Source organism: Salvelinus namaycush, chromosome 29 (assembly GCF_016432855.1).
Source record: "Salvelinus namaycush isolate Seneca chromosome 29, SaNama_1.0, whole genome shotgun sequence".
Taxonomy (NCBI): domain Eukaryota; kingdom Metazoa; phylum Chordata; class Actinopteri; order Salmoniformes; family Salmonidae; genus Salvelinus; species Salvelinus namaycush.
The window spans coordinates 25,741,328-25,765,903 of NC_052335.1; the positions used below are offsets into that span (position 1 = coordinate 25,741,328).

The 24,576-nt window shown below is 44.0% G+C and overlaps 1 protein-coding gene and 1 non-coding gene across 2 annotated transcripts in view; one reads left to right on the top strand and one right to left on the bottom strand.

The window, feature by feature from the left end:
* Positions 1-21,960, top strand: part of LOC120024222 (gamma-aminobutyric acid receptor subunit rho-1-like) — a 34,184-nt gene extending 12,224 nt beyond the window's left edge. Inside the window, exons 2-9 of the mRNA XM_038968416.1 lie at positions 9,349-9,416; positions 9,609-9,832; positions 13,688-13,770; positions 13,907-14,047; positions 21,001-21,153; positions 21,332-21,528; positions 21,565-21,579; positions 21,667-21,960. Of these exons, the coding sequence (XP_038824344.1) occupies positions 9,349-9,416; positions 9,609-9,832; positions 13,688-13,770; positions 13,907-14,047; positions 21,001-21,153; positions 21,332-21,528; positions 21,565-21,579; positions 21,667-21,960 (1,175 nt within the window). The remainder of the gene's footprint in view (positions 1-9,348; positions 9,417-9,608; positions 9,833-13,687; positions 13,771-13,906; positions 14,048-21,000; positions 21,154-21,331; positions 21,529-21,564; positions 21,580-21,666) is intronic.
* Positions 5,381-5,456, bottom strand: trnaa-ugc. The gene has a single exon. It is a non-coding gene; the product is annotated as a tRNA-Ala (tRNA).
* Positions 21,961-24,576: the final 2,616 nt, after the last annotated feature.

Sequence of the window (24,576 nt, forward strand, 5' to 3'; positions counted from 1 at the left end):
AACACACTTACAGCCAACAGTGCTGTCCCATGTCATAGAGACTTGATTGAACTACTGGTCACTTCCCATTTCACACTGTGTATTTAAATAGTGTATCCCAGACATAGCTTATTCTAATATTTCTACTACTGTACATTGTATTTTAGTTACACACACCACATATTTATTTATATACTGGATTCTTGATATAACTCACACTAATATATCTACTGCTATACAGTTGAAGTCAGAAGTTTACATACACCTTCCCCAAGTACATTTTAACTCAATTTTTTCACAATTCCTGGCATTTAATCCTATTTTATTTATCTGTTATTTTACCAGGTAAGTTGACTGAGAACACATTCTCATTTACAGCAACGACCTGGGGAATAGTTACAGGGGAGAGAATGAGCCAATTGTAAACTGGGGATTATTAGGTGACCATGATAGTTTAAGGGCCAGATTGAGAATTTAACCAGGACACCAGGGTTAACACCCCTACTCTTACAATAAGTGCCATGGGATCTTTAATGACCTCAGAGAGTCATTACACCTGTTTAACATCCCATCCGAAAGACAGCACCCTACACAGGGCAGTGTCCCCAATCCCTGCCCTGGGATATTTTTTAGACCAGAGGAAAGAATGCCTCCTACTGGCCCTCCAACACCACTTCCAGCAGCATCTGGTCTCCCATCCAGGGACTGACCAGGACCAAACCTGCTTAGCTTCAGAAGCAAGCCAGCAGTGATATGCAGGGTGGTATGCTGCTGGCTTAGTAAAAATTCCCTGTTTTAGGTCAGTTAGGATCACCATTGTATTTTAAGAATGTGAAACGTCAGAATAATAGTAGAGAGAATGATTTATTTCAGCTTTTATTTATTTCATCACATTCCCAGTGGGTCAGAAGTTTACATACACTCAATTAGTATTTGGTAGCATTGACTTTAAATTGTTTAACTTGGGTCAAACGTTTCGGGTAGCCTTCCACAAGCTTCCCATTTTGGCCCATTCATCCTGACAGAGCTGGTGTAACTGAGTCAGGTTTGTAGGCCTCCTTGCTCACACACACTTTTTCAGTTCAGCCCACAAATTTTCAATAGGATTGAGGTCAGGGCTTTGTGATGGCCACTCCAATACCTTGACTTTGTTGTCCTTAAGCCATTTTGCCACAACTTTGGAAGTATGGTTGGGGTCATTGTCCATTTGGAAGACCCATTTGCGACCAAGCTTTAACTTCCTGACTGATGTCTTGAGATGTTGCTTCAATATATCCACATAATTTCCCATCCTCATGATGCCATCTATTTTGTGAAGTGCACTAGTCCCTCCTACAGCAAAGCACCCCCACAACATGATGCTGCCACCCCCCGTGCTTCATGGTTGGGATGTATTCTTCGGCTTGCAAGCATCCCCTTTTTCCTCTAAACATAACAATGGTCATTATGGTCAAACAGTTCTATTTTTGTTTCATCAGACCAGAGGACATTTCTCCAAAAAGTTAGATCTTTGTCCCCATGTGCAGTTGCAAACCGTAGTCTGGCTTTTTTATGGCGGTTTTGGAGCAGTGGGTTCTTCCTTGCTGAGCGGCCTTTCAGGTTATGTCGATATAGGACTTGTTTAACTGTGGATATAGATACTTTTGTACCTGTTTCCTCCAGCATCTTCACAAGGTCCTTTGCTGTTGTACTGGGATTGATTTGCACTTTTCGCACCAAAGTATGTTCATCTCTAGGAGACAGAACGCATCTCCTTCCTGAGCGGTATGATGGCTGCGTGGTCCCATGGTGTTTATACTTGCGTACTATTGTTTGTACAGATGAACGTGGTACCTTCAGGCGTTTGGAAATTTCTCCCAAGGATGAACCAGACTTGTGGAGGTCTACTATTTTTTTCTGAGGTCTTGGCTGATTTCTTTTGGTTTTCCCATGATATCAAGCAAAGAGCCACTGAGTTTGAAGATAGGCATTGAAATACATCCACAGGTACACCTCCAATTGACTAAAAGGATGTCAATTAGCCTATCAGAAGCTTCTAAAGCCATGACATAATTTTCTGTAATTTTCCAAGCTGTTTAAAGGCACAGTCAACTTAGTGTATGTAAACTTCTGACCCACTGGAATTGTGATACAGTGAATTATAAGTGAAATAATCTGTCTGTAAACAATTGTTGGAAAAATGACTTGTGTCATGCACAAAGTAGATGTTCTACCCGACTTGCCAAAACTATAATTTGTTAACAAAAAATGTGTGGTGTGGTTGAAAAACGAGTTTTAATGACTCCAACCTAAGTGTATGTAAACTTCCGACTTCAACTGCACATATCATTGTTAGTTTAGCTTGTGTAAATTTGTATAGATTGCATTCTGATTCTGCTACACTGCTGTTTGAGTTGTTAATTGGATTCTTCTTGCCGTTCTTGATGTCTTTAAAACTTCTAATGGCTAGGGGTTCCGCTCGACAACATTCCGCTGAAAAGGCAGAGCGCGGAATTCAAAAATATTTTTTAGAAATATGTAACTTTCATACATTCACAAGTGCAATACACCAAATTAAAGCTTAACTTCTTGTTAATCTACCCATCCTGTCTGATTTCAAAAAGGCTTTACAGCGAAAGCACACAATATGATTATGTTAGGTCAGAGCCTAGTCACAAAAACACATACAGCCATTTTCCAGCCAAAGAGAGGAGTCACAAAAAGCAGAAATAGAGATAAAATAAATCACTAACCTTTGATGATCTTCATCAGATGGCACTCATAGGACTTCATGTTACACAATACATTCATGTTTTGTTCGATAAAGTTCATATTTATATCCAAAAATCTCAGTTTACATTGGCGCGTTATGGTCAGTAATGTTGTGCCTCGAAAACATCCGCCGAATTTTCAGAGAGCCACATCAATTTACAGAAATACTCATCATAAACTTTGATAAAAGATACAACTGTTATGCACAGAATTAAAGATATACTTCTCCTTAATGCAACCGCTGTGTCAGATTTTTTTTTAAATGTACGGAAAAAGCACACCATGCTATAATCTGAGTACGGCGCTCAGACACAAAAACAAGCCATACAGGTACCCGCCATGTTGTGGAGTCAACAGAAGTCAGAAATAGCATTATAAATATTCACTTACCTTTGATGATCTTCATCAGAATGCACTCCCAGGAATCCCAGTTCCACATTTTATTTGAATTTGGCGCGCTGCATTTTCTCTGGCTTTTGGCTAAGTGAGACAGTAGCGTCCCGCCTAAACTCAGATGTTTTGATATAAATATGAACTTTACCGAACAAAACATACATGTATTGTGTAACATGAAGTCCTATGAGTGTCATCTGATGAAGATCATCAAAGGTTAGTGCTTAATTTTAACTCTATTTCTGCTTTTTGTTACTCCTCTCTTTGGCTGGAAAAATGGCTGTGTTTTTCTGTGGCTATGTACTGAGCTAACATAATCGCAAGGTGTGCTTTTGCCGTAAATCCTTTTTGAAATCAGACACTTTAGCTGGATTAACGAGAAGTTTATCTTTAAAATGGTGTATAATACTTGTGTGTTTGAGGAATTTTAATTATGACATTTCTGTTGTTTTGAATTTGGCGCCCTGCAATTTCACTGGCTGTTGGTTAGGTGGGACTGTAACGTCCTGACCAGAGTTCTTATGTGTTTTGCTTGTTTAGTGTTGGTCAGGACGTGAGCTGGGTGGGAATTCTATGTTGTGTGTCTAGTTTGTCTGTTTCTGTGTCCAGCTTAATATGGTTCTCAATCAGAGGCAGCTGTCAATTGTTGTCCCTGATTGAGAATCATATATAGGAGGCTTGTTTTGTGTTGGGATTTTGTGGGTGATTGTTTCCTGTCTCTGTGTTTTGTCTGCACCAGATAGGACTGTTTCGGTTTTCACATTTGTTATTTTGTTATTTGTATAGTGTTACCGTTTATACGTCTAATTAAACATGTTGAACACTAGCCGCGCTGCATTTTGGTCCTCTCCTTCACCAATGGAAGAAAACCGTGACAGAATCACCCACCTAACCCGGACCAAGCAGCGTGGCAACGGGCAGCAGCGACAGCAGCAGCGGTACCAGGAGGAATGGACATGGGAGGAAATTATGAACGGTAAAGGACCCTGGGCTAAGGTTGGAAAGGTAAGGTTGGAAAGGATCGCCTCCCATGGGAACAGCTGGAGGCAGCTAGGAGAGCAGAGGCAACCGGAGAGAGGAACTGGCGTTATGAAGGTACGCGGCTAGCACGGAAACCCGAGAAGAAATCCCAAAAATGTCTTGGGGGGGGGGGGGGGGGCTAAAGGGTAGTGTGGCAAAGGCAGGTAGGAAACCTGCGCCCACTTCCCATGCTTACCGTGGAGAGCGGGAGTACGGGCAGACACTGTGTTATGCGGAAGAGCGCACGGTGTCTCCTGTACGTGTGCATAGCCCGGTGCGGGTTATTCCACCTCCCCGCACTGGGCGGGCTAGATTGAGCATTGAACCAAGTGCCATGAAGCCGGCTCAACATATCTGGCCTCCAGTACGTCTCCTCGGGCCGGTGTACATGGCACCAGCCTTACGAATGGTGTCCCCGGTTCGCCTACACAGCCCAGTGCGGGTTATTCCACCTCCCCACATTGGTCGGGCTACGGGGAGCATGCAACCAGGTAAGGTTGGGCAGGCTCAGTGCTCAAGGGAGCCAGTACGCCTGCACGGTCCGGTATATCCGGCGCCACCTTCCCGCCCCAGCCCAGTACCTCCAGTTCCAGCACCCCGCACTCGCCTTATGGTGCGTGGCCCCAGCCCAGTACCACCAGTGCCTACACCACGCACTAGGCTTCCAGTGCGTCTCCAGAGCCCTGTTCCTCCTCCACGCACTCTCCCTATGGTGCGTGTCTCCAGCCCGGTACCTCCAGTTCCGGCACCACGCACCAAGCCTCCTGTGCGTCTCCAGAGCCCTGTACGCACTGTTCCTTCTCCCCGCACTCGCCCTGAGGTGCGTGCCCTCAGCCCGGTACCACCAGTGCCGGTACCACGCACCAGGCCTATAGTGCGCTTTGAGAGTCCAGTGTGCCCTGTTCCTGCTCCACGCACTCTTCCTATGGTGCGTGTCTCCAGCCCAGTACCTCCAGTTCCGGTACCACGCACCAGTCCTACTGTGCGCCTCAGCAGGTCAGTCTGCCCAACGCCGCCTGCACTGCTCTTCTGCTCAACGCCGCCTGCACTGCTCGTCTGCCCAGCGCCGTCTGAGCTGCCTGCCTGCCCAGCGCCGTCTGAGCTATCCGTCTGCCCAGTGCCGTCTGAGCCATTTACATTTACATTTACATTTAAGTCATTTAGCAGACGCTCTTATCCAGAGCGACTTACAAGTACATACATTCATACTTTTTTTTTTTTTTTTTTTTTTTTGTACTGGCCCCCCGTGGGAATCGAACCCACAACCCTGGCGTTGCAAGCGCCATGCTCTACCAACTGAGCCACACGGGGCCCTCCGTGCCATCCGTCTGCCCAGTGCCGTCTGAGCCATCCGTCTGCCCCGAGCCATTAGAGCCGCCCGTCTGTCCCGAGCCGTTAGAGCCGTCCGTCAGTCAGGAGCCGCTAGAGCTGTCCGTCAGTCAGGAGCTGCTAGAGCCGCCCGTCTGTCCCGAGCCATTAGAGCCGTCCGTCAGTCAGGAGCCGCTAGCCAGTCAGAGCCGCCAGCCAGTCAGGAGCTGCCAGAGCCGCCAGCCAGTCAGGAGCTGCCAGAGCCGCCAGCCAGTCAGGAGCTGCCAGAGCCGCCAGCCAGTCAGGAGCTGTCAGAGCCGCCAGCCAGTCAGGAGCTGCCAGAGCCGCCAGCCAGTCAGGAGCTGCCAGAGCCGCCAGCCAGTCAGGAGCCGCCTTCCAGTCATGAGCCGCCCTCGAGTCATGAGCCGCCCTCCAGTCATGAGCCGCCCTCCAGTCATGAGCCGCCCTCCAGTCATGAGCCGCCCTCCAGTCATGAGCTGTCCTCCAGTCATGAGCTGCCATTAGTCCGGAGCTGCCCTTCAGTCCAGAGCTGCCTCTCTGTCCGGAGCTGCTTTTCAGTCCGGAGTTGCCCCTCTGTTGTGAGCTACCTCTCTGTCTTGAGCTACCTCTCTGTCTTGAGCTACCTCTCTGTCTTGAGCTACCTCTCTGTCCTGAGCTACCTCTCTGTCCTGAGCTATCTCCTCTATCTAGGGGGGGGCCTTGGTGAAGGTTCCTAGACCAAGGTCGGGGGCGAGGGTCGCCACTCAAAGGACGCTAAGGAGGGTGACAAAGACAGTGGTAGAGTGGTGTCCTCGTCCTGCGCCGGAGCCGCCACCGCGGACAGATGCCCACCCAGACCCTCCTCTTGAGTTTTAGGGGTGCGTTCGGAGTCCGCACCTCAGGAGGGGGGTACTGTAACGTCCTGACCAGAGTTCTTATGTGTTTTGCTTGTTTAGTGTTGGTCAGGACGTGAGCTGGGTGGGAATTCTATGTTGTGTGTCTAGTTTGTCTGTTTCTGTGTCCAGCCTAATATGGTTCTCAATCAGAGGCAGCTGTCAATTGTTGTCCCTGATTTAGAATCATATATAGGAGGCTTGTTTTGTGTTGGGATTTTGTGGGTGATTGTTTCCTGTCTCTGTGTTTTGTCTGCACCAGATAGGACTGTCTCGGTTTTCACATTTGTTATTTTGTTATTTGTATAGTGTTACCGTTTATACGTCTAATTAAACATGTTGAACACTAGCCGCGCTGCATTTTGGTCCTCTCCTTCATCCCAGGAAGACAACCGTGACAGGGACTTTGCCTTCAGGTGTGCCTTCTTAAAAGTTCATTTGTGGAATTTCTTTCCTTCTTAATGCGTTTGAGACAATCAGTTGTGTTGTGACAAGGTCGGGGTGGTATACAGAAGATAGCCTTGTTTGGTAAAAGACCAAGTCCATATTATGGCAAGAACAGTCCATGTAAAGAACTTTGAACGTTTCTTCAAGTGCAGTCGCAAAAACCATCAAGCGCCATGATGAAACTGGCTCTCGTGAAGACCGCCACAGGACAGGAAGATGCAGAGTTACCTCTGCTGCCAAGGATAAGTTCATTAGACGTAACTGCATCTCAGATTACAGCCCAAATAAATGTTTCACAGAGTTCAAGTAACATTTCAACATCAACTGTTCAGAAGAATCAGGCCTTCATTGTCGAATTGCTGCAAAGAAACCACTACTAAAGGACACCAATAATAAGAAGAGAGTTGCTTGGGCCAAGAAACACGAGCAATGGACATTAGACCGGTGGAAATCTGTCCTTTGGTGATGAGTCCAAATTTGAGATTTTTGGTTCCAACCGCCTTGTCTTTGTGAGATGCAGAGAGGTGAACGGATGATCTCCGCATGTGTGGTTCCCACCATGAAGCATGGAGGAGGAGATGTGATGGTGTGGCGGTGCTTTGCTGGTGACACTGTGTGTGATTTATTTTAAATTCAAGGCACCCTTAACCAGCATGGCTACCACAGCATTCTGCAGCGATACGCCATACCATCTGGTTTGCGCTTAGTGGGACTATCATTTGTTTTTCAACAGGACAATGACCCAAAACACACCTCCAGGCTGTGTAAGGGCTATTTGACCATGGAGAGTGATGGAGTGCTGCATCAGATTACCTGGCGTCCACAATCATTCGATCTCAACCCAATTCAGAGGGTTTGGGATGAGTTGGACCACAGAGTGAAGGAAAAGCAGCCAACAAGTGCTCAGCATACAGTATGTGGGATCTCCTTCAAGACTGTTGGAAAAGCATTCCTCATGAAGCTGGTTGAGAGAATGCCAAGAGTGTGCAAAGCTGTCATCAAGGCAAAGGGTGGCTACTTTGAAGAATCTGAAATCTAAATATATTTTGATTTGTTTAACACTTCTTTGGTTACTACATGATTCCATATGTTATTTCATAGTTGTGATGTCTTCACTATTATTCTACAATGTAGAAAATAGTAAAAATAAAGAAAAACCCTTGAATGACTGGTACTGTATGTGTAAGAGATATGAATAAATGTTGTATTGCTACCTCATTGGATACACAAACAAAATGAGTGGTTCCTTTTTAAATCCCTTTAAAGGAGATGAGCTCTTTCAGCTGTCTGCAATATGACATTTCAACCCAGGCAGGATTATAAAATGCAACCACTAAATATTGGAGAGCCTCCAGATATGTTTGTGTCTGGCACGGCTGAGTTGGTTTTTGGAACACTGTGGCCTAATTTTGTTTTTTTTGCAGGGCACTGGATGAAGGGACTAATGGAGAAAAAACTCATTGTTTTAAATAGAATTGTCTAGATAAAAATGTCCCCTAAATACAGCTACGTAATCGCGACAGCTTTTATTACATTGTTACAACAATGGAGAGATAATCTTAGCAAGCTATTGACTTTTTTGTTTTTCTCTGTGTTGATTTGTGTACTATCAAGACTATCCCTACCCAGGGACGTTTCTAGGATTTGAGGACATATGGGGCTTAGACCAAAGCCAGAGGGGAACCCCGGTAGGGAGGTTTGGGGGCATCCTCCCCCAGAAGAAGAACATTTGAATTTTAACAGCTAAATGCATCAATCTGGTGCACTTTGAGATTAACATTCAGAGATTAGATCTACTAAGAATTTTGTTAAATTTTTTTTTTTTTAAATTAAGAATCCACTCATGCCAATTGAACTATCAAAAATTTGCTTGTTCCAAAATATCACCTTTTTTAAATGACCACGGTTCCACACGTTTTGCAGTCTGGGAAGAAATATCCTTTCAATTTCATTCTGTTATATTCCATTATATTTTTACTATAAAATGTCAAATATGTGTGTGTTACTGTGATAAGGGCATGGGAATATAAGTGTGTATTGTCTGTAAATAGGGTGTGTTCATAAATTCACTCTGGCAATCTACTCCGAGTTCAGAGCACTCTGGTTTGAGAGTGCCAGACTCTGGTTTGAGAGTGCCGAATAATTGATGAATTTACAAACGACATGTCGTGCCTGTTGTTATGACAGGTGCCAGTAAACATTGTTTAAAAACGTAATTAAATTGTTGCCAGTAACACTGTTACAATCACTAACGCTCTTAATAACATGAAAAGTCTTACCAGCTCTGCTAGGGCAAGTAAAATGGTCAGAGTGACCTGTTTTCTGAACTTCTCTGTGTCTGTAAAGTAGCTAGCAAGCTAGCCAATGTTAGCCAGTTAGCTTGGGTTCTTGACTGACTTACATAAACAAATGAACTATACACTTATCTACCCCAACCATTAACAACTTATGTTATTTATGGAAACAAGTTACATTACCATTAACATATCTGAATGGTTTTGTTTACTTATGTTTATTGTTTTAATTAAGCTAAGATTTGAGTTGTGTATCTTTGCAGGACACACTGTTCAAGTTGGAGTTGATGTTCAGGTAGAAAGTCTGGACACAATCTCAGAAGTTGACATGGTAAGTGTTTCTATACTTTCTGTAAGCTGTGATGTAAACCAAAATGAAGCTGTCCTTCATAGATCAACCATACTTTAATTTGATGAATTGGAAAGAAGAGGGGAAGACATTTATAGTGTATCCCATTCATTTTGGTTATTAATATGTGATCGCTCTGTTGAAATTGCAGCATTGTCATGCTCTGTGTTTCAGGACTTCACCATGACCTTGTATATTAGGCACTACTGGAAAGATGAGCGCCTTTCTTTCCACAGCACCACCAATAAGAGCATGACCTTCGACGGGCGCCTGGTCAAGAAGATCTGGGTGCCAGACCTGTTCTTTGTCCACTCCAAGAAGTCTTTCACACACGACACCACCACAGATAATGTCATGCTGAGAGTCTACCCTGATGGCAAGGTGCTCTACAGCTTAAGGTAATTCACCTGGTCAGAGTCGAACATTGGTTTTGTTCTTTGCTACATGGTTGACACTGGCAATCAGTTTGAAGCATACTGGTATAATAGAAAGGGTTTGGTGAACCACACTTGCACGATGAGTAACCTTGCCTGAGACTGGAAAACTTGTGTTAATATTAATAATGGATTGTATTTACAGTATATAGAGCCTTTCTCCCTACTGAGGTACTCAAAGCTCTTTACATAGTAAGGGGGGAACTCACCTCATCCACCATCAAAGCTAGGCATCAGGAGGCTTAGACAGTTTTGTGGCACACAAAATACCCTTGTGAACTCTAGTGGGTACAGTAGCTTGTTATGTAAAATAAGTCCAGACAAAGCCTACAAATGATGGGTGAAATGAGCTAGCTAGGTCTGATCACTGTTTGGAATGGAATCAACTGAAGAGAAGCTTGTGCTGTTTGTAAACACTAGTCTTTGCCAACTGACAATTTATCCCCAAAGTGATTTCATTACGCAAATCACAGAGCTGCCAGCTGAGCCAGGCTAAATTCAACACTTTCATGCTTTGTTTTTACCCATTAGCAATTTGCAAATTAAAAAATGCTGTGATGCTGTTATGGATCAGGGTCCTGGCCAAGTGCCTATTTATATCTCTTGACCAAATAGACGTGCAGTTTGTATTTCATGACAACATGATGGATGTGATGAAAAACTGTCAGTAAAGTATAGTAAATCTGCAGACAGAGATTGAGTTTGTCATTTTGGTGAGTAATCAGAATGCTGGAGCCAAAAGACTTGTAATCCACAGTTGGTCCATTTGAGAGTCTTGGCAGCAAGAGCCAGTATCAAGATGTCTGCGTCAGTAGCTCCCTCTGCTGGCAGTCAGCACACACTGCATACAGTCTTATTGACACCTGTGGGGCACTGATAGTAAGTAGCGTCATGAACACTTCCATTACTGGTGGTGTCAGCGGTCATGCTAAGATAATGGTGTAAATAGCCATCAAGACAGACTGGTCTTGCGACTTTGAACTATGCCCTGGTATACACATAGGCCATCTGTAAATACCAATCTTGAGGTGTATTATAGAATTTCTCTGTTCTTACAGATGTATTGGACTTGTGGAGCGACAGGGTGGTGTGTGTTCTACTATAGATACCATGCAGGCTCATCAGTAGGGTTAATCTCTCGGAGGGCTGGAACCAGAGATTTATGTTCCAGATGGAAGCAGATTTGGAGAGTAACCAACTGTTTACTGTATGTGGATCTTCCTCCCAGAGGATCCTGTGTAGCGACGGGTCTCTTCTACACTGTGCTGGATTATCTTGGCTATTTTTATCTATTTATCCCTGAATTTCCTCAACCCCCTGACTCTGTGTGTATCTGTCTGAAATATAATGAAACAATAAGGCCCAAGAGGGTGTGGTATATGGCCAATATACCACGGCTAAGGGCTGTTCTTAAGCACGACACAATGTGGAGTGCCTGGATACAGCCTTAGCCGTGGTATATTGGCAATATACCACAAACCCCTGAGGTGCCTTATTGCTTTTATGAACCGGTTACCAAAATAATTAGAGCAGTAAAAATAAATGTTTTGTCATACCCGTGGGATACGGTCTGATATACCACGGCTGTCAGCCAATCAGCATCACGGCTCGAACCACCCAGTTAATAATATACACAACACATATTCACCCACATCCCCAACTGATTTCTCTTTGCCATTATTGTATTATACTACATTGCTCTGTGCAGTGGTGATTTTAGCATGTACATTTTTCTGGGGCAAACTCTCCCAAAAAATGTTGATGCATGCCAGCAAAGCCACTACACTACACAACACTAAACAATACATTAATTGCACTATAATTGTGACCAGTGGCGATTTTAGCATGCAAATCTTGGTGGCGAAAACTCCCCCCAAAATGTTTTGATGCATGCCAGCAAAGCCACTACACAAGACAACACTAAATAATACATTCATTGCACTGTAGGCCCCCACAAACTGGTGCTGAAAAGAAAGCAGAGGTTTCTTTTCAGCACCATGGGGTGAATCCTTAGCACTGCTACATCTGGCTATCAGGGAGCCTTGTCTGGCAGCGAAACAGTTCATTACTTTACTGCCTTTTTAAAAAACATAGCTGATATGGCTGACTTGCTTAAACAAATGTGGTTTCTACTGACAATTTAGATGTACAAACTATGGCATAAGGGGACGACGAGCGGATAAGAGGCAATCCGTAATTTCGATTAAGACATTAATGAGCAAGCTAGGACAGATAAGGTCAAAATAAATATTTGTTCAGCACTTTTGAAATGTACAGAGACAGATTTCAGAACATGGGCTGTTCTTATAGTATTCTCCCTGTATATCAAGTCAGAACTGTAGGATAAATAAAGGGGGCATATAAGCAGACAATGAAAGCTCTTACAATATTTGATGATTACATTTCTGTAAAACAGGCTATAGGCTACATGTGCACCACCAAGTCAGAACAGTAGGCAAAATTATGAGGGGGGAAAGGGACCAAATTATTAGGGTGAGGCACATGGGCTACTAACAGCTTCCTACACAACATACACTTAGTATTACTTTCTTAGCTACAGTATACATATCTCCCTGGCATATTACATAATTTATGCAGCAACTTACAAGACATACAGGTCATAGCTCCAGAAAGAGGCTAGAGTTCCCGACTTGGAATTCCGAGTTGGATGACCGTTCAAAATGTATTTTCCCAGTTGGAGAGTGTTTTTTCCCCCAGAGTTCCCAGTTGTCTTGAACTCACGGAAGTCTGAGATTTACCAGTTCTGAGTTTCCAGTTGTTTTGAATGTGGCAGAAGTCACACTGGATTGACAGCATGGTCAATGTATTCAACCTTTTATGGCCCATGGTGTTGAATGCTTATAATTTTAAGCTTGGAAAAGAGACCTTAACCCAGACTTAGACCCAACATCCACTCCACTGAATAGCAGGCTAGTGATTGCTTTGCAACGCTTGCAGTTAGCCACTGATTCCTTCCAAACCACTCATTGTTGAATTCGTGATTTCAAACTTGTTGTGTAATGTCCAATGGCCAATGAGCACTGATACGTTTTATCTATAATTTCTCTACATAATTTCTGTTCATATGAGAAGGAATGAAAAGGATTTGCCAGTAGATTGTCGACATGATTCATGATGACTGCTAGCTAAGATTTTGAAAGTATGATGTTGACAGGATCATTCCAATCAAAGCTATGGTAGATATAACCTGATTTGACGTAATTTTATCTGTGGCCAATTACCTTGAGCCTTGGATGGGCACTTCTAATCTAAATCTATGGCAGCACCCAAGGGGCTTGAATTTTTTAGCTCTACCCATAGATTTTGTGGCAACGTAGAGTCCCAATGAGTGACAGAACACTGAGCCAATTATGGCGCAACTAGAGAACATAACCAACCCCTACGCTCCGTATTTCCGCGCCTGCCCCACCACCTCAGAAGGCACTGAGCTAGGCTGAAACACCTGCATTTTGGAGCTGCCTTACTCAAGAATGCAAATAAGAGATCATGTTTATATGCGGCTTTATTAACATTTTTTTTTTTTTTTGCATTGTTTGCAAACTGCGTATTAATGCCAAAATAACATGCAGGTGGGGCTCAAAACAGGTGGGGCCCTGAATGACGGGTCGCCACTCGCTCTGTGTATTGCTTGACCAATAGACTACTCAGCTTAGCCTGAGTACCAGTCTGTTTGTGCTATAATGTCAACTCCTTGCCAATGTTTGGCATGACAATGAATGACAATGACTGCAATGGAGCTGGCAAAAGCACAAACAGATCTGGGTATACTCAACTGTCCGTGTTGTTGTTCTCATGCAGGGTGACGGTGACATCCATGTGCAGTATGGACCTGAGTCGCTTCCCTCTGGACACACAGACCTGCTCCCTGGAGATCGAGAGCTGTGAGTCTCTGCTCTAATGATGTCACTTCCCTTTTGACTCTTTCTCTTCTGTCACATTCAAATCATAATAAAATGTACCTATTCATAGACTTGTTTCAAGTGGTGAACACTGAACAGCATGTCTCTTTCTTATCAGATGCGTACACAGATGACGACCTGATGCTCTACTGGAAGAAAGGGAACAATTCCCTGAGTACTGACGAAAGGATCTCCCTCTCCCAGTTCCTCATCCAGGAGTTCCATACTACCAGCAAAAAATCCTTCTACAGCAGCACAGGTACAGCACTGAAGACTGACAAAACACATGCTGTTCACTGTGATTTATCAAGGTTGTGTTTCTGTAATGCTAATGTAATGCAGGCAATGCAATGTACACTACCGTTCAATAGTTTTGGGTCACTTAGAAATGTTCTTGTTTTTGAAAGAAAAGCTAATTTTTTGTCCATTAAAATAACATCAAATTGATCGGAAATACAGTGTAGACATTGTTAATGTTGTAAATTAATATTGTAGCTGAAAACGGCAGATAAAAAAACCCAAAATGGAATATCTACATAGGCGCATTATCAGCAAACATCACTCCTGTGTTCCAATGGCATGTTGTGTTAGCTAATCTAAGTTTATAATTTTAAAAGGCTAATCGATCATTAGAAAACCCTTATGCAATTATGGCTTAAAAACATCAGTCTCAATGTCAACAGTGAAGAGGCGACTCCGGGATGCTGGCCTTCTAGGCAGAGTTCCTCTGTCCAGTGTCTGTGTTCTTTTGCCCATCTTAATCTTTTCTTTTTATTGGCCCGTCTGACATATGTCTTTTTCTTTGCAACTCTGCCTAGAAGGCCAGCACTGTTCAAATCAAATCAAGTTTATTTTATATAGCCCTTCGTACATCAGCTAATATCTCGAAGTGCTGTACAGAAACCCAGCCTAAAACCCCAAACAGCAAGCAATGCAGGTGTAGAAGCACGGTGGCTAGGAAAAACTCCCTAGAAAGGCCAAAACCTAGGAAGAAACCTAGAGAGGAACCAGGCTATGAGGGGTGGCCAGTCCTCTTCTGGCTGTGCCGGGTGGAGATTATAACAGAACATGGCCAAGATGTTCAAAATGTTCATAAGTGACAAGCATGGTCAAATAATAATCAGGAATAAATGTCAGTTGGCTTTTCATAGCCGATCATTAAGAGTTGAAAACAGCAGGTCTGGGACAGGTAGGGGTTCCATAACCGCAGGCAGAACAGTTGAAACTGGAATAGCAGCAAGGCCAGGTGGACTGGGGACAGCAAGGAGTCATCATGCCCGGTAGTCCTGACGTATGGTCCTAGGGCTCAGGTCCTCCGAGAGAGAGAAAGAAAGAGAGAAGGAGAGAATTAGAGAGAGCCAAGATTTTCAAAATGTTCATAAATGACAAGCATGGTCAAATAATAATCAGGAATAAATGTCAGTTGGCTTTTCATAGCCGATCATTAAGAGTTGAAAGCAGCAGGTCTGGGACAGGTAGGGGTTCCATAACCGCAGGCAGAACAGTTGAAACTGGAACAGCAGCAAGGCCAGGTGGACTGGGGACAGCAAGGAGTCATCATGCCCGGTAGTCCTGACGTATGGTCCTAGGGCTCAGGTTCTCCGAGAGAGAGAAAGAAAGAGAGAAGGAGAGAATTAGAGAGAGCATACTTAAATTCACACAGGACACTGGATAAGACAGGAGAAGTACTCCAGATATAACCAACTGACCCTAGCCCCCCGACACATAAACTACTGCAGCATAAATACTGGAGGCTGAGACAGGAGGGGTCAGGAGACACTGTGGCCCCATCCGATGATACCCCCGGACAGGGCCAAACAGGAAGGATATAACCCCACCCACTTTGCCAAAGCACAGCCCCCGCACCACTAGAGGGATATCTTCAACCACCAACTTACAATCCTGAGACAAGGCCGAGTATAGCCCACAAAGATCTCCACCACAGCACAAACCAAGGGGGGGCGCCAACCCAGACAGGAAGATCACGTCAGTAACTCAACCCACTCAAGTGACGCACCCCTCCTAGGGACGGCATGAAAGAGCACCAGTAAGCCAGTGACTCAGCCCCTGTAATAGGGTTAGAGGCAGAGAATCCCAGTGGAGAGAGGGGAACCGGCCAGGCAGAGACAGCAAGGGCGGTTCGTTGCTCCAGAGCCTTTCCGTTCACCTTCACACTCCTGGGCCAGACTACACTCAATCATATGACCTACTGAAGAGATAAGTCTTCAGTAAAGACTTAAAGGTTGAGACCGAGTCTGCGTCTCTCACATGGGTAGGCAGACCGTTCCATAAAAATGGAGATCTATAGGAGAAAGCCATGCCTCCAGCTGTTTGCTTAGAAAATCTAGGGACAATTAGGAGGCCTGCGTCTTGTGACAGTAGCGTACGTGTAGGTATGTACGGCAGGACCAACTCGGAAAGATAGGTAGGAGCAAGCCCATGTAACGCTTTATAGGTTAACAGTAAAACCTTGAAATCAGCCCTTGCCTTAACAGGAAGCCAGTGTAGGGAAGCTAGCACTGGAGTAATATGATCAAATTTCTTGGTTCTAGTCAGGATTCTAGCAGCCGTATTTAGCACTAACTGAAGTTTATTTAGTGCTTTATCCGGGTAGCCGGAAAGTAGAGCATTGCAGTAGTCTAACCTAGAAGTAACAAATGCATGGATTAATTTTTCTGCATCATTTTTGGACAGAAAATTTCTGATTTTTGCAATGTTACGTAGATGGAAAAAAGCTGTCCTTGAAACAGTCTTGATATGTTCGTCAAAAGAGAGATCAGGGACAAGAGTAACGCCGAGGTCCTTCACAGTTTTATTTGAGACGACTTTACAACCATCAAGATTAATTGTCAGATTTAACAGAAGATCTCTTTGTTTCTTGGGACCTAGAACAAGCATCTCTGTTTTGTCCGAGTTTAAAAGTAGAACGTTTTCAGCCATCCACTTCCTTATGTCTGAAACACAGGCTTCTAGCGAGGGCAATTTTGGGGCTTCACCATGTTTCATTGAAATGTACAGCTGTGTGTCATCCGCATAGCAGTGAAAGTTAACATTATGTTTTCGAATAACATCCCCAAGAGGTAAAATATATAGTGAAAACAATAGTGGTCCTAAAACGGAACCTTGAGGAACACCGAAATGTACAGTTGATTTGTCAGAGGACAAACCATTCACAGAGACAAACTGATATCTTTCCGACAGATAAGATCTAAACCAGGCCAGAACTTGTCCATGTAGGCCAATTTGGGTTTCCAGTCTCTCCAAAAGAATGTGGTGATCGATGGTGTCAAAGGCAGCACTAAGGTCTAGTAGCACGAGGACAGATGCAGAGCCTCGGTCTGACGCCATTAAAAGGTCATTTACCACCTTCACAAGTGCAGTCTCAGTGCTATGATGGGGTCTAAAACCAGACTGAAGCATTTCGTATACATTGTTTGTCTTCAGGAAGGCAGTGAGTTGCTGCGCAACAGCTTTTTCTAAAATTTTTGAGAGGAATGGAAGATTCGATATAGGCCGATAGTTTTTTATATTTTCCGGGTCAAGGTTTGGCTTTTTCAAGAGAGGCTTTATTACTGCCACTTTTAGTGAGTTTGGTACACATCCGGTGGATAGAGAGCCGTTTATTATGTTCAACATAGGAGGGCCAAGGACATGAAGCAGCTCTTTCAGTAGTTTAGTTGGAATAGGATCCAGTATGCAGCTTGAAGGTTTAGAGGCCATGATTATTTTCATCATTGTGTCAAGAGATATAGTACTAAAACACTTAAGTGTCTCTCCCGATCCCAGGCCCTGGCAGAGCTGTGCAGATCCAGGACAGCTAAGCCCTGGAGGAATACGCAGATTTAAAGAGTCCGTAATTTGCTTTCTAATGATCATGATCTTTTCCTCAAAGAAGTTCATGAATTTATTACTGCTGAAGTGAAAGCCATCCTCTCTTGGGGAATGCTGCTTTTTAGTTAGCTTTGCAACAGTATCAAAAAGACATTTTGGATTGTTCTTATTTTCCTCAATTAAGTTGGAAAAGTAGGATGATCGAGCAGCAGTGAGGGCTCTTCGATACTGCACGGTACTGTCTTTCCAAGCTAGTCGGAAGACTTCCAGTTTGGTGTGGCGCCATTTCCGTTCCAATTTTCTGGAAGCTTGCTTCAGAGCTCGGGTATTTTCTGTATACCAGGGAGCTAGTTTCTTATGACAAATGTTTTTCGTTTTTAGGGGTGCAACTGCATCTAGGGTATTGCGCAAGGTTAAATTGAGTTCCTCAGTTAGGTGGTTAACTGATTTTTGTCCTCTGACGTCCTTGGGTAGGCAGAAGGAGTCTGGAAGGGCATCAAGGAATTTTTGTGTTGTCTGAGAATTTATAGCACGACTTTTGATGCTCCTTGGTTGGGGTCTGAGCAGATTATTTGTTGCGATTTCAAACGTAATAAAATGGTGGTCCGATAGTCCAGGATTATGAGGAAAAACATTAAGATCTACAACATTTATTCCATGGGACAAAACTAGGTCCAGAGTATGACTGTGGCAGTGAGTAGGTCCAGAGACATGTTGGACAAAACCCACTGAGTCGATGATGGCTCCGAAAGCGTTTTGGAGTGGGTCTGTGGACTTCTCCACATGAATATTAAAATCACCAAAAATTAGAATATGATCTGCTATGACTACAAGGTCCGATAGGAATTCAGGGAACTCAGAGAGGAATGCTGTATATGGCCCAGGAGGCCTGTAAACAGTAGCTATAAAAAGTGATTGAGTAGGCTGCATAGATTTCATGACTAGAAGCTCAAAAGACGAAAACGTCATTTTTTTTTTGTAAATTGAAATTTGCTATCGTAAATGTTAGCAACACCTCCGCCTTTGCGGGATGCACGGGGGATATGGTCAGTAGTGTAACCAGGAGGAGAGGCCTCATTTAACACAGTAAATTCATCAGGCTTAAGCCATGTTTCAGTCAGGCCAATCACATCAAGATTGTGATCAGTGATTAGTTCATTGACTATAACTGCCTTTGAAGTGAGGGATCTAACATTAAGTAACCCTATTTTGAGATGTGAGGTATCATGATCTCTTTCAATAATGGCAGGAATGGAGGAGGTCTTTATCCTAATGAGATTGCTAAGGCGAACACCGCCATGTTTAGTTTTGCCCAACCTAGGTCGAGGCACAGACACAGTCTCAATGGGGATGGCTGAGCTGACTACACTGACTATGCTAGTGGCAGACTCCACTAAGCTGGCAGGTTGGCTAACAGCCTGCTGCCTGGCCTGCACCCTATTTCATTGTGGAGCTAGAGGAGTTAGAGCCCTGTCTATGTTGGTAGATAAGATGAGAGCACCCCTCCAGCTAGGATGGAGTCCGTCACTCCTCAGCAGGTCAGGCTTGGTCCTGTTTGTGGGTGAGTCCCCGAAAGAGGGCCAATTATCTACAAATTCTATCTTTTGGGAGGGGCAGAAAACAGTTTTCAACCAGCGATTGAGTTGTGAGACTCTGCTGTAGAGCTCGTCACTCCCCCTAACTGGGAGGGGGCCAGAGACAATTACTCGATGCCGACACATCTTTCTAGCTGATTTACACGCTGAAGCTATGTTGCGCTTGGTGACCTCTGACTGTTTCATCCTAACATCGTTGGTGCCGACGTGGATAACAATATCTCTATACTCTCTACACTCGCCAGTTTTAGCTTTAGCCAGCACCATCTTCAGATTAGCCTTAACGTCGGTAGCCCTGCCCCCTGGTAAACAGTGTATGATCGCTGGGTGATTCGTTTTAAGTCTAATACTGCAGGTAATGGAGTCGCCAATGACTAGGGTTTTCAATTTGTCAGAGCTAATGGTGGGAGCCTTCGGCGTCTCAGACCCCGTAACGGGAGGAGTAGAGACAAGAGAAGACTCGGCCTCAGACTCCGACTCGCTACTTAATGGGGAAAACCGGTTGAAAGTTTCTGTCGGCTGAATGAGCGACACCAGTTGAGCATTCCTACAGAATTTCCCTCCAGAAGCCATGAGAAAGTTGTCCGGCTGCGGGGACTGTGCGGGGGGATTTATACTAACGTTACTATCTGTACTTACTGGTGGCACAGACGCTGTTTCATCCTTTCCTACACTGAAATTACCCTTGCCTAACGATTGCGTCTGAAGCTGGGCTTGCAGCACAGCTATCCTCGCCATAAGGCGATCGTTCTCCTGTATATTATGAGTACAGCGACTGCAATTAGAAGACATCATGTTAATGTTACTACTTAGCTTCGGCTGTTGAAAGTGCTGACGAACCATGTCCAGATAAAGCGTCCGGAGTGAAAAAGTTGAATGAGGGAAAAAAGTTGTGATGGAAAAACTAAAAATATAAACGGTAATTAAAAACAAAAAAAAAACAAACGTAAAGTTGTCAGCTAGTAAAGTAAGGTTGGCAACAAAACGCACAGCAACAAAACGCACAGCAACACGTCTGCAAATTCAACTGTTGACGTTGAGACTGGTGTTTTGCGGGTACTATTTAATGAAGCTGCCAGTTGAGGACTTGCGAGGCGTCTGTTTCTCAAACTAGACACTCTAATGTACTTGTCCTCTTGCTCAATTGTGCACCGGGGCCTCCCACTCCTCTTTCTATTCTGGTTAGAGACAGTTTGCGCTGTTCTGTGAAGGGAGTAGTACACAGCGTTGTACGAGATCTTTAGTTTCTTGGCAATTTCTCGCATGGAATAGCCTTCATATCTCAGAACAAGAATAGACTGACAAGTTTCAGAAGAAAGATCTTTGTTTCTGGCCATTTTGAGCCTGTAATCGAACCCACAAATGCTGATGCTCCAGATACTCAACTAGTCTAAAGAAGACCAGTTTTAATGCTTCTTTAATGACAGTTTTCAGCTGTGCTAACATACTTGCAAAAGGGTTTTCTAATGATCAATTAGCCTTTTCAAATTATAAACTTGGATTAGCTAACACAACATGCTTTTGTAACACAGGAGTGATGGTTGCTGATAATGCACCTCTGTACGCCTGTGTAGATATTCCATAAACAATCAGCCGTTTCCAGCTACAATAGTCATTTACAACATTAACAATGTCTACACTGTATTTCTGATCAATTTGATGTTATTTTAATGGACAGAAATGTGCTTTTCTTTAAAAAACATGGACATTTCTAAGTGACTCCAAACTTTTGAATGGTAGTGTATATAACTAAACATATGTAATAATCTGATCCTCTTCTCTCCAGGCTGGTACAACCGTCTGTACATCAACTTCACCCTGCGACGCCACATCTTCTTCTTCCTGCTGCAGACCTACTTCCCTGCCACTCTGATGGTCATGTTGTCCTGGGTGTCTTTCTGGATCGACCGCCGGGCCGTACCGGCCAGGGTTCCTCTGGGTGAGTTAGCCCTTAGTAATTCAGGATCTTGTTCGAAGCTTATTATGATTCTGTCTTCTACTGTATTCATGTTTCATTATTACAAAGCCTCTAATATTCTGCCTTCAGTAGAATATCCTGCTGTGTCCCTAAGTTTTAACCTTTCTGATCAGATGTTGTGTGTTGTACTGTGCTCCAGGTATCACCACGGTGCTCACCATGTCCACCATCATCACTGGAGTCAACGCCTCCATGCCCAGGGTTTCCTACATCAAAGCTGTGGACATTTACCTCTGGGTCAGTTTTGTGTTTGTGTTCTTATCGGTGATAGAGTACGCTGCAGTGAACTACCTGTCTACAGTGCAAGAACGGAAGGAAAGAAAGCTACGAGAAAGGGTAAGTGCCATTATAACATTCCATGGATCCAAATAGTCTGTTTCTCAGTCTGTAAAAGATGCTCTGGGAAGGAGTTTTCGATTTCAAATGTGGGTACTGTAGCTCGGTATCTAATCCAGTCTCTGTTTCTGTCTGCAGCTGCCCTGCACCTGTGGCATGACCCACCCAGGCATGATGGGTAGCTACAGCGAGGATGATGTCAACAACACTGGGAACTATGGCGGTGAGCCGATGGAGAACGGCGCTGCAATGCAGCAAAGGATGATGGTCCATCTGGACTTTGAGGAGAACGACCAGATCACAGGACACGTGGGCTCCAGCGCTTACAGCAGCATGTGGATCGACACCCACGCCATAGACAAGTACTCCCGGGTCATCTTCCCTGGGTCCTATATTCTGTTCAACATCATCTACTGGTCCTGCTACCTCTAACGCTGCACAGAATGGGATGGAGGTAGACATACCCACAGAACTAGAATGAATTCTATTAATTCTAATGAGTTATATTAATTATATTATTTTTTTACGAAAATACCCAGGGTGTATGCACCTGGAAAGGAACCACAACTCTGACGATGTGATGATGCAAAATGCTAAACCATGGTACCTGGATTTCTGTACCTGAGATATAGAGGGCATGCCATGCACAGCACACGGACTCAAACACAGCAGTTATTGTCATTTTGAACACCTATATGTTGGTGTTTTATATGTCCGGGGAAGTAATGAGTTCATGTAATGATTAATAAGTAATGGGCTGGCTTGTATCCGTAGCTGAAAACTTCATTGAGTTTTTATCCACATTGAGAATTGCAAAACTGTCATTTAGTTTAGTTGTCATTGCCAATATAAACTCAGCAAAAAAAGAAACTTCCTCTTACTGTTATTTTCAGCAAACTTAACATATGTAAATATTTGTATGAACATAACAAGATTCAACAACTGAGACATAAACTGAACAAGTTCCACAGACATGTGATTAACAGAAATTGAATAATGTGTCCCTGAACAGAGGGGGGGTCAAAATCAAAAGTAACAGTCAGTATCTGGTGTGGCCACCAGCTGCATTAAGTACTGCAGTGCATCTTCTCCACATGGACTGCACCAGATTTGCCAGTTCTTGCTGTGAGATGTTACCTCACTCTTCCACCAAGGCACCTGCAAGTTCCCGGACATTTCTGGGGGGAATGGCCCTAGCCCTCACCCTCTGATTCAACAGATCCCAGACGTGCTCAGTGGGATTGAGATCCGGGCTCTTCGCTGGCCATGGCAGAACACTGACATTCCTGTCTTACAGGAAATCACGCACAGAACGAGCAGTATGGCTAGTGGCATTGTCATGCTGGAGGGTCATTGCAGGATAAGCCTGCAGGAAGGGTACCACATGAGGGAGGAGGATGTCTTCCCTGTAACGCACAGCGTTGAGATTGCCTGCAATGACAAGCTTAGTCCGATGATGCTGTGACACACCGCCCCAGACCATGACGGACCCTCCACCTCCAAATCGATCCCGCTCCAGAGTACAGGCCTTGGTGTAACGCTCATTCCTTTGACAATAAACGCGAATCCGACCATCACCCCTGGTGAGACAAAACCGTGACTCGTCAGTGAAGAGCACTTCTTGTCAGTCCTGTCTGGTTCAGCGACGGTGGGTTTGTGCCCATAGGCGACGTTGTTGCCGGTGATGTATGGTGAGGACCTGCCTTACAACAGGCCTACAAGCCCTCAGACCAGCCTCTCTCAGCCTATTGCGGCCAGTCTGAGCACTGATGGAGGGATTGTGCGTTCCTGGTGTACTTCGGGCAGTTGTTGTTGCCATCCTGTACCTGTCCCACAGGTGTGATGTTCGGATGTACCGATCCTGTGCAGGTGTTGTTACACATGGTCTGCCCCTGCGAGGACGATCAGCTGTCTGTCCTGTCTCCCTGTAGCGCTGTCTTAGGCGTCTCACAGTATGGACATTGCAATTTATTGCCCTGGCCACATCTGCAGTCCTCATGCCTACTTGCAGCATGCCTGAGGCACATTCATGCAGATGAGCAGAGACCCTGTGCATCTTTCCTTTTGTGTTTTTCAGTCAGTAGAAAGGCCTCTTTAGTGTCCTAAGTTTTCATAACTGACCTTAATTGCCTACCGTCTGTAAGCTGTTAGTGTCTTAACGACCGTTCCACAGGTGCATGTTCATTAATTGTTTATGGTTCATTGAACAAGCAGTGTTTAAACCCTTTACAATGAAGATCTGTGAAGTTATTTGGATTTTTACGAATTATCTTTGAAAGACAGGGTCCTGGAAAAGGGCCGTTTCTTTTTTTGCTCAGTTTAAGATGCTATATTGGATTGTTGGAAGATAAATTTTTTCAAAGCCTATGAGAACTAATGCAAAAGTCACACTACAGTAGAATAACGCATTCCCTAAAAATCTTAACATTACATTTGATCAGTTTCATGTAGAGCTATCCATCATGTTAGTCATTGCAGGTGCTATGGCAGGTGCAGTGAAATGCTTATGTTACTAGCTCCAATAGTGCAGTAGGATGTCTTGCAGATACAATAAAAATACACAAATAAGAAAAAAATTCCAAACAAGAATTCAAGAAATAACAATCCAAGTAGATACAGTATATTACAGTGAGCATGTGTGAGCATTATGTTAAAGATACAAAGTAAAGGTCACTCGAAAGCATCAATAATTTTACTGTTTAAGTTAGGGAACAAAGCTATACCAAATACTTTCTGTACCAATAAGTACATGAATGTGCAGTTTTTTATGAGATCAGATATACAGTAGCATCCAGATTTGCATGTCTTGGCAAATATCATATCAAATATATATCAAAACAAATGGTGTCCAAATGGTTATTTCAAACTGTGCTATACAATGTCGGGATCATTTTGTGTATTGTGGTTTCAAATGGGCCATTACACCTATTTTTATTGTGTCCCCCCTTCTCTGGGTATGCTTGAATATGTATTGAATAACTACTTAATAACAGTACTTGTACAGTATTTTAGCATAAATCTGTCAACTGATTCTTCTTACATTATCTC